The 14674-nt window shown below is 42.5% G+C and overlaps 1 protein-coding gene and 1 long non-coding RNA gene across 2 annotated transcripts; both read left to right on the top strand.

Moving 5' to 3' along the window:
- Positions 1–6536: 6536 nt before the first annotated feature.
- Positions 6537–13510, top strand: LOC142879648 (uncharacterized). The gene is made up of 7 exons (XM_076013028.1): positions 6537–6669; positions 6901–7248; positions 7331–7597; positions 11472–11585; positions 11689–11717; positions 12475–12537; positions 13171–13510. The coding sequence occupies exons 1-7, from the start codon at positions 6606–6608 to the stop codon at positions 13288–13290; spliced, it is 1005 nt and encodes a 334-aa protein (XP_075869143.1). The 5' UTR covers positions 6537–6605; the 3' UTR covers positions 13291–13510.
- Positions 8283–9564, top strand: LOC142879646 (uncharacterized). The gene is made up of 2 exons (XR_012925335.1): positions 8283–8312; positions 8582–9564. It is a non-coding gene; the product is annotated as an uncharacterized LOC142879646 (long non-coding RNA).
- Positions 13511–14674: the final 1164 nt, after the last annotated feature.

Here is a 14674-nt window from a genome sequence, read left to right as displayed (position 1 = left end):
CTCTGTCTCGTCTCCTGATGACTGAAGGGTTTCGTAATTAATCGTATGAACTCACAGCCACAGCCAACTAAATAAAACTGCAGCTCCATTTCTGATAGTTTTGGTTAAATATGAAAAAATTCTTCCCATGCACAGCAGTCTGAGGTGACAAAGAGGAAGTGACACAATAAAGCCACAGGAAGTCAATGAGGTATTGTGCAGCAGTGGGGCGTCAACTCAGACGGTGGAGAGAAGAAGCAGAGAGCAGAAGTGGAGCTGAGGATGAGGATGCTTCAGTCAAAGTGGATTCTGAGTCTCTTCTTTCTAACGATGCTTCAGTTTGAAGGTAAAAATGTGCTGCTGCATTTTTCACTGCTGGTCAGTCAAAACTTTATTGATACTTGAGGTTTCAGCAGGTCTGCTGGTGAACTCAGTTACTGATGCTTGATTGTTTTTACTCATAGTCTAGTTTGAAGTGTTATATTGTGATCAGGGTGACTGCTGTCAGTGCAGCCCATCGTGTTTTTATGATTTACTTGGAATTTAAGATTTCATATTTTCTTCATCTTCCTCACAGCTGCCATAACAGAAAGCACAAGACGTCTTGTGCAGGCACACAGTGAAGCCACTTTACCTTGTGAAAATGTGAAACTGGGCCAGAAACAGTGTAAAGGAACAACATGGCTCTTCCTCAGTAAAACAAGCTATGTAGAGTTGTTTCAATACGGAGAGATCACTGAAGACGGCAAAGAAAAATTCAACAGACTCAGACTGAGTTTGAGTGAGAACTGCTCTCTGGTGATAAAGAATGTCACAGCTGAAGATGTTGGTTCTTACACCTGTCAGCAGTGGAGAGGAACTAAAGGAAGTACTGGAGATACGAAACTGGCTGAGGATTCTGTTGTTTATCTGTCTGTCGTCACAGGTGAGTAACTTCCATTGTGAATGTGTTCAGTTCAAACTGTAAACAGTGTCGTGAATAAAGTCCATCTCTCCGTCTGCAACAGTGACTGAACAGTGGAAGAATGACCTGGTGAGATTAAACTGCAGTGTGTCGACAGTTGGAGATTGTCCATACACAGTGAAGTGGCAGCTTGCTGGTGGCAGTGATATTGATGGTCAGACTTCACCATCTTCCTGCTCTGCTTCTGTGGAGGTTTGGAGACCTTGTGACAACGGCTGGTCAGGGTTTCAGCCTCTGAGATGTAGAGTGATGAATAAAACTGGGGAAGAGAAAAAGTTTTTCAATCCTCCGTCCATCTGTGAGACACCAGGTGTGTAGTATGCGTAGTTGTTACTGTCATTAATGTTGTCACATGTTGGTCCAAAAGCACGAAGAATGTGGATGTCACATATTCATCAAGCCTTGCTGCTGCATTTAAGTATTTTATTTTATTAGAGTTGAGTTGTGTTTGATCTGGACAGGGGGGGGGGGGGGGGACTGATTCAGTAACAATCCATACGACAGCTACGACTCCGAGAAAAACTCCAACTAGAGCAACAACAGCACCAACTTCACCGACGTCCATTAATGATAAAAAAAGCCTTTCAACAACAGGTAGATTAACAACAACCTCAGCAGGTGATACCACTCCCTTTTTCTCATAGTTATTACAAACTTGTCTGTGCTGTGGAGATGTCAAGGCCCAGTGACGATGGCAGCTGTAGCTTTCATCCTCTGAGGCGTCACATCACCTGTGTTTGCTGCTGTTTGCTGCTGTTGCACTTTTGTTGTTGCTGCTGATTAATTGTGAGTTCATTTCTTCACGGTGGCAGTGCACACAGACTCCTCCAGCCTGGACCTCGCCATGCTGCTGATGCGTGTGGTTGAGCTGCTCCTCCTCACTGTGGTCACTGTTCTCCTCTTCATCTCTCTGGGTGAGAAAAAGAACCACCAAGCAGAACAAAACACCAGACTATTTTCAAGCTGATCAACGCTTTTGTTGTTGTTTTGGTTTGGCAGGGAAGCGGAGAACTCCTGTGGACAACACAGTAAGTTGAAGAAGAAACAAAGTAAAGAGCAATCATCTCTGCACTTGCACTGATAAGAGACTGTGGCAGTGCACATCGCTGCTCAAATCAGACCTCTGGCTTTCAGGCTAAATTGGCGTTAATTCAAAAAAAAAAAGAAAGAAAGAAAGCACAAATTGGAATTTGGAAATGTGAAAGTGCTCCGGTACGAGTTTAGCGTGGTAGACTAAACTAGCAGAGACCTCCCATGAGACTGTGCTTTAAGAATGGAAATGTCTTTTCCACAGCAGGCGGACACTGGAGTCTTCTATGAAAATGGTGAAGACACCTGCAGCGCCACCGGCCAGTTCTGACCTGCCGCCGCCTCCAGCAGAGGAGAGTCAGCGGTCACATGAATGACTTCACCTCTGTGGCTTTTCATTTCCAAGAATTGCATTTTTATTATAGTTTTGTTGTCCTGCTTGATTTTTGTCTTTGAGTAATTGAAACTGTCGCAAAAGGTTTTAGTTTGTCTCGTGGCTGCAGACTCAAAGTTGTGCAAAAGAGGATTATGGCCACAAGAAGAGAATTTTTATTTTTTTTTAAATTCATGGCGCACAGGTGGGAGACCTCGACCGTGCAGCCCTGTTCCTCCAACCTTTCCTTAGCTTTGTCTTTAGCCGCTGCATGGAACGAGCGGCTGGACGGTTGAGCCCACTCTTTTTGTGAATAAAGTCAAAATTTTGTGGAAAAAGGTCAACGTCAAAAAGATGAAATTTCTTGAATGAATTCGACATAAAAAAAAATTGTGAATAAAGTCGAAATTTCGTGGATAAAGTCGATGGAAAAAAAGTGGAAATTTCAACTTAACCTTTAATTAACCCACAGTTAAAAGTAAATGGATGAAAACAGGTGTGTCCCACCAGGTTCACCTGCAGTAATGAGGAAACTGGCGAAAATGGAAGGACTCCACTAGACTTGCGCGCAGAGCCTTTTGACTTTATTCTCCACAGTTTGACTCACTTCATGTTGACATCAATTGCAAAATTGTCATTTTATTCACAAAATTTCACCTCATTCTCGAAATTTCAACTTTAATGTCGAAATTTCAACTTTAATGTCGAATTGGAAACTCTAAAAAAAAAAAATCCATCTTAATTTTTGTTGCACAATTTCTACTCTTTTTGTATATGTTGTAATATTACGCCGCTTCTGTCCAATAAAAAGGCTTCAAGTCACCAGCGACTCTGTCTCGTCTCCTGATGACTGAAGGGTTTCATAATTAATCGTATGAACTCACAGCCACAGCCAACTAAATAAAACTGCAGCTCCATTTCTGATAGTTTTGGTTAAATATGAAAAAATTCTTCCCATGCACAGCGGTCTGAGGTGACAAAGAGGAAGTGACACAATAAAGCCACAGGAAGTCAATGAGGTATTGTGCAGCAGTGGGGTGTCAACTCAGACGGTGGAGAGAAGAAGCAGAGAGCAGAAGTGGAGCTGAGGATGAGGATGCTTCAGTCAAAGTGGATTCTGAGTCTCTTCTTTCTAACGATGCTTCAGTTTGAAGGTAAAAATGTGCTGCTGCATTTTTCACTGCTGGTCAGTCAAAACTTTATTGATACTTGAGGTTTCAGCAGGTCTGCTGGTGAACTCAGTTACTGATGCTTGATTGTTTTTACTCATAGTCTAGTTTGAAGTGTTATATTGTGATCAGGGTGACTGCTGTCAGTGCAGCCCATCGTGTTTTTATGATTTACTTGGAATTTAAGATTTCATATTTTCTTCATCTTCCTCACAGCTGCCATAACAGAAAGCACAAGACGTCTTGTGCAGGCACACAGTGAAGCCACTTTACCTTGTGAAAATGTGAAACTGGGCCAGAAACAGTGTAAAGGAACAACATGGATCTTCATCGGTGAAACAAGCTATGTAGAGTTGTTTCATTACGGAGAGGTCACTGAAGACGGCAAAGAAAAATCCGACAGACTCAGACTGAGTTTGAGTGAGAACTGCTCTCTGGGGATAAAGAATGTCACAGCTGAAGATGTTGGTTATTACATCTGTCAGCAGTGGAGAGGAACTAAAGAAAGTACTGGAGATACGAAACTGGCTGAGAATTCTGTTGTTTATCTGTCTGTCGTCACAGGTGAGTAACTTCCATTGTGAATGTGTTCAGTTCAAACTGTAAACAGTGTCGTGAATAAAGTCCATCTCTCCGTCTGCAACAGTGACTGAACAGTGGAAGAATGACCTGGTGAGATTAAACTGCAGTGTGTCGACAGTTGAAGATTGTCCATACACAGTGAAGTGGCAGCTTGCTGGTGGCAGTGATATTGATGGTCAGACTTCACCATCTTCCTGCTCTGCTTCTGTGGAGGTTTGGAGACCTTGTGACAACGGCTGGTCAGGGTTTCAGCCTCTGAGATGTAGAGTGATGAATAAAACTGGGGAAGAGAAAAAGTTTTTCAATCCTCCGTCCATCTGTGAGACACCAGGTGTGTAGTATGCGTAGTTGTTACTGTCATTAATGTTGTCACATGTTGGTCCAAAAGCACGAAGAATGTGGATGTCACATATTCATCAAGCCTTGCTGCTGCATTTAAGTATTTTATTTTATTAGAGTTGAGTTGTGTTTGATCTGGACAGGGGGGGGGGGGGGGACTGATTCAGTAACAATCCATACGACAGCTACGACTCCGAGAAAAACTCCAACTAGAGCAACAACAGCACCAACTTCACCGACGTCCATTAATGATAAAAAAAGCCTTTCAACAACAGGTAGATTAACAACAACCTCAGCAGGTGATACCACTCCCTTTTTCTCATAGTTATTACAAACTTGTCTGTGCTGTGGAGATGTCAAGGCCCAGTGACGATGGCAGCTGTAGCTTTCATCCTCTGAGGCGTCACATCACCTGTGTTTGCTGCTGTTTGCTGCTGTTGCACTTTTGTTGTTGCTGCTGATTAATTGTGAGTTCATTTCTTCACAGTGGCAGTGCACACAGACTCCTCCAGCCTGGACCTCGCCATGCTGCTGATGCGTGTGGTTGAGCTGCTCCTCCTCACTGTGGTCACTGTTCTCCTCTTCAGAGCTCACGGTGAGAAAAAGAACCACCAAGCAGAACAAAACACCAGACTATTTTCAAGCTGATCAACGCTTTTGTTGTTGTTTTGGTTTGGCAGGGAAGCGGAGAACTCCTGTGGACAACACAGTAAGTTGAAGAAGAAACAAAGTAAAGAGCAATCATCTCTGCACTTGCACTGATAAGAGACTGTGGCAGTGCACATCGCTGCTCAAATCAGACCTCTGGCTTTCAGGCTAAATTGGCGTTAATTCAAAAAAAAAAAGAAAGAAAGAAAGCACAAATTGGAATTTGGAAATGTGAAAGTGCTCCGGTACGAGTTTAGCGTGGTAGACTAAACTAGCAGAGACCTCCCATGAGACTGTGCTTTAAGAATGGAAATGTCTTTTCCACAGCAGGCGGACACTGGAGTCTTCTATGAAAATGGTGAAGACACCTGCAGCGCCACCGGCCAGTTCTGACCTGCCGCCGCCTCCAGCAGAGGAGAGTCAGCGGTCACATGAATGACTTCACCTCTGTGGCTTTTCATTTCCAAGAATTGCATTTTTATTATAGTTTTGTTGTCCTGCTTGATTTTTGTCTTTGAGTAATTGAAACTGTCGCAAAAGGTTTTAGTTTGTCTCGTGGCTGCAGACTCAAAGTTGTGCAAAAGAGGATTATGGCCACAAGAAGAGAATTTTTATTTTTTTTTAAATTCATGGCGCACAGGTGGGAGACCTCGACCGTGCAGCCCTGTTCCTCCAACCTTTCCTTAGCTTTGTCTTTAGCCGCTGCATGGAACGAGCGGCTGGACGGTTGAGCCCACTCTTTTTGTGAATAAAGTCAAAATTTTGTGGAAAAAGGTCAACGTCAAAAAGATGAAATTTCTTGAATGAATTCGACATAAAAAAAAATTGTGAATAAAGTCGAAATTTCGTGGATAAAGTCGATGGAAAAAAAGTGGAAATTTCAACTTAACCTTTAATTAACCCACAGTTAGAAGTAAATGGATGAAAACAGGTGTGTCCCACCAGGTTCACCTGCAGTAATGAGGAAACTGGCGAAAATGGAAGGACTCCACTAGACTTGCGCGCAGAGCCTTTTGACTTTATTCTCCACAGTTTGACTCACTTCATGTTGACATCAATTGCAAAATTGTCATTTTATTCACAAAATTTCACCTCATTCTCGAAATTTCAACTTTAATGTCGAAATTTCAACTTTAATGTCGAATTGGAAACTCTAAAAAAAAATCCATCTTAATTTTTGTTGCACAATTTCTACTCTTTTTGTATATGTTGTAATATTACGCCGCTTCTGTCCAATAAAAAGGCTTCAAGTCACCAGCGACTCTGTCTCGTCTCCTGATGACTGAAGGGTTTCATAATTAATCGTATGAACTCACAGCCACAGCCAACTAAATAAAACTGCAGCTCCATTTCTGACAGTTTTGGTTAAATATGAAAAAATTCTTCCCATGCACAGCGGTCTGAGGTGACAAAGAGGAAGTGACACAATAAAGCCACAGGAAGTCAATGAGGTATTGTGCAGCAGTGGGGCGTCAACTCAGACGGTGGAGAGAAGAAGCAGAGAGCAGAAGTGGAGCTGAGGATGAGGATGCTTCAGTCAAAGTGGATTCTGAGTCTCTTCTTTCTAACGATGCTTCAGTTTGAAGGTAAAAATGTGCTGCTGCATTTTTCACTGCTGGTCAGTCAAAACTTTATTGATACTTGAGGTTTCAGCAGGTCTGCTGGTGAACTCAGTTACTGATGCTTGATTGTTTTTACTCATAGTCTAGTTTGAAGTGTTATATTGTGATCAGGGTGACTGCTGTCAGTGCAGCCCATCGTGTTTTTATGATTTACTTGGAATTTAAGATTTCATATTTTCTTCATCTTCCTCACAGCTGCCATAACAGAAAGCACAAGACGTCTTGTGCAGGCACACAGTGAAGCCACTTTACCTTGTGAAAATGTGAAACTGGGCCAGAAACAGTGTAAAGGAACAACATGGATCTTCCTCAGTAAAACAAGCTATGTAGAGTTGTTTCATTACGGAGAGGTCACTGAAGACGGCAAAGAAAAATCCGACAGACTCAGACTGAGTTTGAGTGAGAACTGCTCTCTGGGGATAAAGAATGTCACAGCTGAAGATGTTGGTTCTTACACCTGTCAGCAGTGGAGAGGAACTAAAGAAAGTACTGGAGATACGAAACTGGCTGAGAATTCTGTTGTTTATCTGTCTGTCGTCACAGGTGAGTAACTTCCATTGTGAATGTGTTCAGTTCAAACTGTAAACAGTGTCGTGAATAAAGTCCATCTCTCCGTCTGCAACAGTGACTGAACAGTGGAAGAATGACCTGGTGAGATTAAACTGCAGTGTGTCGACAGTTGGAGATTGTCCATACACAGTGAAGTGGCAGCTTGCTGGTGGCAGTGATATTGATGGTCAGACTTCACCATCTTCCTGCTCTGCTTCTGTGGAGGTTTGGAGACCTTGTGACAACGGCTGGTCAGGGTTTCAGCCTCTGAGATGTAGAGTGATGAATAAAACTGGGGAAGAGAAAAAGTTTTTCAATCCTCCGTCCATCTGTGAGACACCAGGTGTGTAGTATGCGTAGTTGTTACTGTCATTAATGTTGTCACATGTTGGTCCAAAAGCACGAAGAATGTGGATGTCACATATTCATCAAGCCTTGCTGCTGCATTTAAGTATTTTATTTTATTAGAGTTGAGTTGTGTTTGATCTGGACAGGGGGGGGGGGGGACTGATTCAGTAACAATCCATACGACAGCTACGACTCCGAGAAAAACTCCAACTAGAGCAACAACAGCACCAACTTCACCGACGTCCATTAATGATAAAAAAAGCCTTTCAACAACAGGTAGATTAACAACAACCTCAGCAGGTGATACCACTCCCTTTTTCTCATAGTTATTACAAACTTGTCTGTGCTGTGGAGATGTCAAGGCCCAGTGACGATGGCAGCTGTAGCTTTCATCCTCTGAGGCGTCACATCACCTGTGTTTGCTGCTGTTTGCTGCTGTTGCACTTTTGTTGTTGCTGCTGATTAATTGTGAGTTCATTTCTTCACGGTGGCAGTGCACACAGACTCCTCCAGCCTGGACCTCGCCATGCTGCTGATGCGTGTGGTTGAGCTGCTCCTCCTCACTGTGGTCACTGTTCTCCTCTTCAGAGCTCACGGTGAGAAAAAGAACCACCAAGCAGAACAAAACACCAGACTATTTTCAAGCTGATCAACGCTTTTGTTGTTGTTTTGGTTTGGCAGGGAAGCGGAGAACTCCTGTGGACAACACAGTAAGTTGAAGAAGAAACAAAGTAAAGAGCAATCATCTCTGCACTTGCACTGATAAGAGACTGTGGCAGTGCACATCGCTGCTCAAATCAGACCTCTGGCTTTCAGGCTAAATTGGCGTTAATTCAAAAAAAAAAAGAAAGAAAGAAAGCACAAATTGGAATTTGGAAATGTGAAAGTGCTCCGGTACGAGTTTAGCGTGGTAGACTAAACTAGCAGAGACCTCCCATGAGACTGTGCTTTAAGAATGGAAATGTCTTTTCCACAGCAGGCGGACACTGGAGTCTTCTATGAAAATGGTGAAGACACCTGCAGCGCCACCGGCCAGTTCTGACCTGCCGCCGCCTCCAGCAGAGGAGAGTCAGCGGTCACATGAATGACTTCACCTCTGTGGCTTTTCATTTCCAAGAATTGCATTTTTATTATAGTTTTGTTGTCCTGCTTGATTTTTGTCTTTGAGTAATTGAAACTGTCGCAAAAGGTTTTAGTTTGTCTCGTGGCTGCAGACTCAAAGTTGTGCAAAAGAGGATTATGGCCACAAGAAGAGAATTTTTATTTTTTTTTAAATTCATGGCGCACAGGTGGGAGACCTCGACCGTGCAGCCCTGTTCCTCCAACCTTTCCTTAGCTTTGTCTTTAGCCGCTGCATGGAACGAGCGGCTGGACGGTTGAGCCCACTCTTTTTGTGAATAAAGTCAAAATTTTGTGGAAAAAGGTCAACGTCAAAAAGATGAAATTTCTTGAATGAATTCGACATAAAAAAAAATTGTGAATAAAGTCGAAATTTCGTGGATAAAGTCGACGTTAAAATAAGACAAAATTTCATGAATAAAGTCGATGGAAAAAAAGTGGAAATTTCAACTTAACCTTTAATTAACCCACAGTTAAAAGTAAACGGATGAAAACAGGTGTGTCCCACCAGGTTCACCTGCAGTAATGAGGAAACTGGCGAAAATGGAAGGACTCCACTAGACTTGCGCGCAGAGCCTTTTGACTTTATTCTCCACAGTTTGACTCACTTCATGTTGACATCAATTGCAAAATTGTCATTTTATTCACAAAATTTCACCTCATTCTCGAAATTTCAACTTTAATGTCGAAATTTCAACTTTAATGTCGAAATTTCAACTTTAATGTCGAATTCGAGACTCTAAAAAAAAATCCATCTTAATTTTTGTTGCACAATTTCTACTCTTTTTGTATATGTTGTAATATTACGCCGCTTCTGTCCAATAAAAAGGCTTCAAGTCACCAGCGACTCTGTCTCGTCTCCTGATGACTGAAGGGTTTCATAATTAATCGTATGAACTCACAGCCACAGCCAACTAAATAAAACTGCAGCTCCATTTCTGATAGTTTTGGTTAAATATGAAAAAATTCTTCCCATGCACAGCGGTCTGAGGTGACAAAGAGGAAGTGACACAATAAAGCCACAGGAAGTCAATGAGGTATTGTGCAGCAGTGGGGTGTCAACTCAGACGGTGGAGAGAAGAAGCAGAGAGCAGAAGTGGAGCTGAGGATCAGGATGCTTCAGTCAAAGTGGATTCTGAGTCTCTTCTTTCTAACGATGCTTCAGTTTGAAGGTAAAAATGTGCTGCTGCATTTTTCACTGCTGGTCAGTCAAAACTTTATTGATACTTGAGGTTTCAGCAGGTCTGCTGGTGAACTCAGTTACTGATGCTTGATTGTTTTTACTCATAGTCTAGTTTGAAGTGTTATATTGTGATCAGGGTGACTGCTGTCAGTGCAGCCCATCGTGTTTTTATGATTTACTTGGAATTTAAGATTTCATATTTTCTTCATCTTCCTCACAGCTGCCATAACAGAAAGCACAAGACGTCTTGTGCAGGCACACAGTGAAGCCACTTTACCTTGTGAAAATGTGAAACTGGGACAGAAACAGTGTAAAGGAACAACATGGATCTTCCTCAGTAAAACAAGCTTTGTAGAGTTGTTTCAATACGGAGAGATCACTGAAGACGGCAAAGAAAAATCCGACAGACTCAGACTGAGTTTGAGTGAGAACTGCTCTCTGGTGATAAAGAATGTCACAGCTGAAGATGTTGGTTCTTACACCTGTCAGCAGTGGAGAGGAACTAAAGAAAGTACTGGAGATACGAAACTGGCTGAGGATTCTGTTGTTTATCTGTCTGTCGTCACAGGTGAGTAACTTCCATTGTGAATGTGTTCAGTTCAAACTGTAAACAGTGTCGTGAATAAAGTCCATCTCTCCGTCTGCAACAGTGACTGAACAGTGGAAGAATGACCTGGTGAGATTAAACTGCAGTGTGTCGACAGTTGAAGATTGTCCATACACAGTGAAGTGGCAGCTTGCTGGTGGCAGTGATATTGATGGTCAGACTTCACCATCTTCCTGCTCTGCTTCTGTGGAGGTTTGGAGACCTTGTGACAAAAGTTTTCAGCCTCTGAGATGTAGAGTGAAAAATAAAACTGGGGAAGAGAAAAAGTTTTTCAATCCTCCGTCCATCTGTGAGACACCAGGTGTGTAGTATGCGTAGTTGTTACTGTCATTAATGTTGTCACATGTTGGTCCAAAAGCACGAAGAATGTGGATGTCACATATTCATCAAGCCTTGCTGCTGCATTTAAGTATTTTATTTTATTAGAGTTGAGTTGTGTTTGATCTGGACAGGAGGAGCTGATTCAGTAACAAGCCCTAAGACGGCTACTATTAAGAGACAAACTCCAACTACAACCAAAACTACAACTACACCTAGAGCAACAACTGCACCAACTTCACCGACATCCATTAATAACAAACAAAGCCTTTCGACACCAGCTAGATTAACAGCTTCCTCAGCAGGTGATGCAACTCGCCTTTTTCTCATAGTTACTAATCGTTATTATTGTGACAGGACGTTAAGGAAAATATTGCAGCAACGGTATAAAAACACACAAGCTGAATAGATCAAATCAGGCGTTCCAATGTGGTAAAAAAACAAAAAAAACAACAACAACTTGAAAATATCAGGATTTTCATTTAAACAGGCGAACAGAATCAGATTCTTTTTTTTCAATTTTAATATTGCATCATCATTTCTTGATGAATAATGTCAGACTGATGTTGTCGGAGAGAAGCGAGCTGGAATCTGTGGCTAAAGTTTTCCAAACACTGCATTGTTTCCATGTTTTCCAAACAGCAGCTTGGCAGAACCTGATCCAACACTGGCACTTCTACGTCGGCGGCGCCGCCGCCGCCTTTGTTGCTGTGGTTGCTGCTGTTGTCATCGGATGGAAGATAAAAAGCAACAGAAGTGAGAGCGCAAAAGAAAGATTTCCACACAGCAACAGGTTCATTCAATTAATGTGTGTGGAGGTTGAGTGTTTTTAAAAAATTATTATTTATTATCTTTTCAGGGAGGAAAGAAAAGGCCGACATCGTCGCTGTGAGTACAAAACCATCCAGCTCTCATTCAGGCATCTGCTAGAGCATCATTCAGGATACTCTCACTGAAACACAGCGTCAAGGCTGTTTAAGTTGCAAGTCCTGCTAGTGGCACGATGGGATGTCAGAACATCATTTACCATTGAATAATGGCCAATGACCGATTTTTAAAACTTCAGGCCAGATCAGATGCAGGGAAGTCACAGTGTTATGCCTGTGTAGAGGTACATTTGGAGAACAGTAATTCCCCTGTGAAGATTCAAACATTGGTCAGGAGTAACGCCTCATTTGATCACAATATCCAGTACGTGACACAGTGCAAAGTGACTTCAGCAAGTCGCTGCAGAGGACCAAGAAACCAGTGGGGTGTAACCAGCAGGTAGAAAATAGTCATTTCTCATGTAGCACCGCTGTGTACAGTAACAGGCCTGATACATGGTTCATTGAGCCGTTAGGGCTAATTTGGCTGAACACAAACCCCTCCAGCACTGGAAGGGGTTGAAGTGTGAGTTGACAGCAGCGTGAAGCGGCGGCTCGGCCGCGGTGCTGACAGATACGCACCCAGGACGCAGTCTCACACTGTGACAAGTGACATCACATCTTGCACGGCCGCAGTGGAAACTGTCGGAGCGAGCTGTGGTTAGCGCGACCTCGGTGACCCCCGAAGAAAAGAGGAAGAAAACGGCAAAGAAGAAGAAAAAGAAGAAGCAAAAGAAACCCGTCTCTCGAAGTGACTCAGTTCCTCTCGTCCTGTGCAGAAAGAGCCCGAGGACGTGCTCTCCTACGTCACCATCAGCTTCACCCGGAGTGGCACAGACGCGGTAAGATAAGGGCCCGAAACTGATACTGACTTCTCACATGTGTCCATCACTTTAAGAGCCCCAAAAATCTGGCAAAACAACACAAAAGGCATTCTTTTCACTTAGAAATATCCTTCAACTGCTCTCTGTTAATTTTTTAAACCAAAAAAAAAAAATCATCCAGTAGAAGAAAAAACAAAAACGTTGATGATCTTCAGACTTCAGGCTTTTATTTTGTCATTTAAAACATAGTTTTGATGCAAGCGAGAAACAGACAATCACACTGATAATAATAATAATGATAACAATAATAATAATAATAATAATAATATTAATAATAATAATAATAATAATAATAATAATAATAATAATAATAAAAATAATGATAACAGGAGCATTTAAGGGGCAGATGGAGCATTAAAGTGCAAGTCAACTGAAATGACTGTACACAGTACAGATAATATGTGTGGATTAAACAGATGACCTCACTGTAGTAGTTGTGGGACTGGCTGGGGGGTTGGGGGGGGCATTGTGAGTTCAACAGTCTTATTGTGTAGGGGAAGAAGCAGCTGTGGAACCTTGTTGTTCTTGTTACTATATAGTCGTTTTGTCGTTTTCTTAATGTTTGCGTCTCACTCGTCGGCTGTTCTGCAGAACCTGCACCGTGAAGACCCGGTGACCTACAGCACCGTGAGAGACGCCTCCTCCTACACCCTCTCCCCGGCCGTACACGTCGATTCCAACGCCCTCTACGCAGAGATCAACAAACCCTAATGGAAAAAAAGGATCAGAAAATAAGAGATGACCGTTTCTCCAGAAGAGGGGAGCAGTTTGTCACCTTGAGGCTAAGTTGCACAACAATCTGTGTGTGTCACAGTTTCAGGTCCCCCCCTCCCCCCACTTTTGAGTATTTTACTTTTCTCATTGAAAGTATACTGTAGTGAAGGAAACATCCAAGCAGCTGTACTGACTGGTTATTAAAGCAGTATTTTTTCTGTGTAGGCGAGTCATGTATAAAGTATACTTATTCAAGTTATTTAAGTTAAAAAAAAAAAAAAAAAACTTTTAAGTCTGATTGAGGCAAATGATTTGTGTCAAATGAAAAAAAAATGTTTGACCAACAAATGAGGCAATAAAAAAAAATATATATATATATTTGTAGGGTGTAAACAGATAAAAGAAAAACAAGATTTTTACAGAGTGCAAAGCTACAGGAACAGGAAGCATGTTTATGGTGTCACCAGCATGTGGCGCAAGAGTGCCCTGCACGGCGCCGTGTCAGACTGGCCGCTCTCGTGCTGATGGTGAATTTCACCCTGAAACAGAGCAAACTCGGCTTTTACACGGAGGCCCCCGAAACCTTGTAGATATATCAATATATTAATCTTTATTCAGTTCCATGCAGATCTCTATTTTTTATTTTTTTTTCTCAACGTGAGGCGCAATTCTAGTAAAAGTGCTTGGAAGACTTGAGCTCATTGGCTCCTGTGAGAACATCCTCATTTCTATTTTTCAGAGAGGAAGAACAATGAGGAAATGGCCGAGGTGGTTGATGGTGTTTCAAGATGTGTTGCGTGTTATAAAACTATTTTAGCATCTCAACACTTAGGTCACTGCCCCGTCAAGGCCATTGTGGGAAACACACGCTCACCTTTAGACTGACCCCGTGTCACCACGACCTTGTAACCTGGAGTAGGAGGCAAATGGAAGCTGCCGCCTCATCTTCCCCCGATGGCGTATTTAAAAACTACAGCATGATGAGAAGTAACTGCGATAGGACAAAGTTTGTTTTGTTTTTTTTGTTTTTTTTAGCTCAGATTTATTTTCTCGCTAGTCCAGGAGTGGGCAAACTACGACCCGGGGGCCAGATGCGGCCTGTCAAGCTTGAAGAAATGATATTGTAGCTATATTCTTTCCTCCCATGAGGTGGCTCGCCAGTCAGTCAAATTTTACAACCCATTGTGGCCCACCAGTCGACACGTTTTCCCACCACTGTTCTCGTCCATACTTAGGGTTAACAATTCTTTGTTTGCTGTGCTGCCGATGACCAACAGGGGGCGCAAGAAATGCAATGAGTTCAACAAATAACAAAAAGGCTATCCGCTTGTGTGGCTGCAGTTTTCTCTCCATTCTTCTCCCCTTGACACTACCCACAAAG

The sequence above is a fragment of the Nelusetta ayraudi genome, unplaced genomic scaffold (assembly GCF_046127955.1).
Source record: "Nelusetta ayraudi isolate G7.1 ecotype Tasmania unplaced genomic scaffold, CSIRO-AGI_Nayr_v1 ptg000140l, whole genome shotgun sequence".
NCBI classification, from domain to species: Eukaryota; Metazoa; Chordata; class Actinopteri; order Tetraodontiformes; family Monacanthidae; genus Nelusetta; species Nelusetta ayraudi.
Note: the sequence above shows the minus strand (reverse complement) of the source record. Positions and strands in the feature narration are given on the sequence as shown.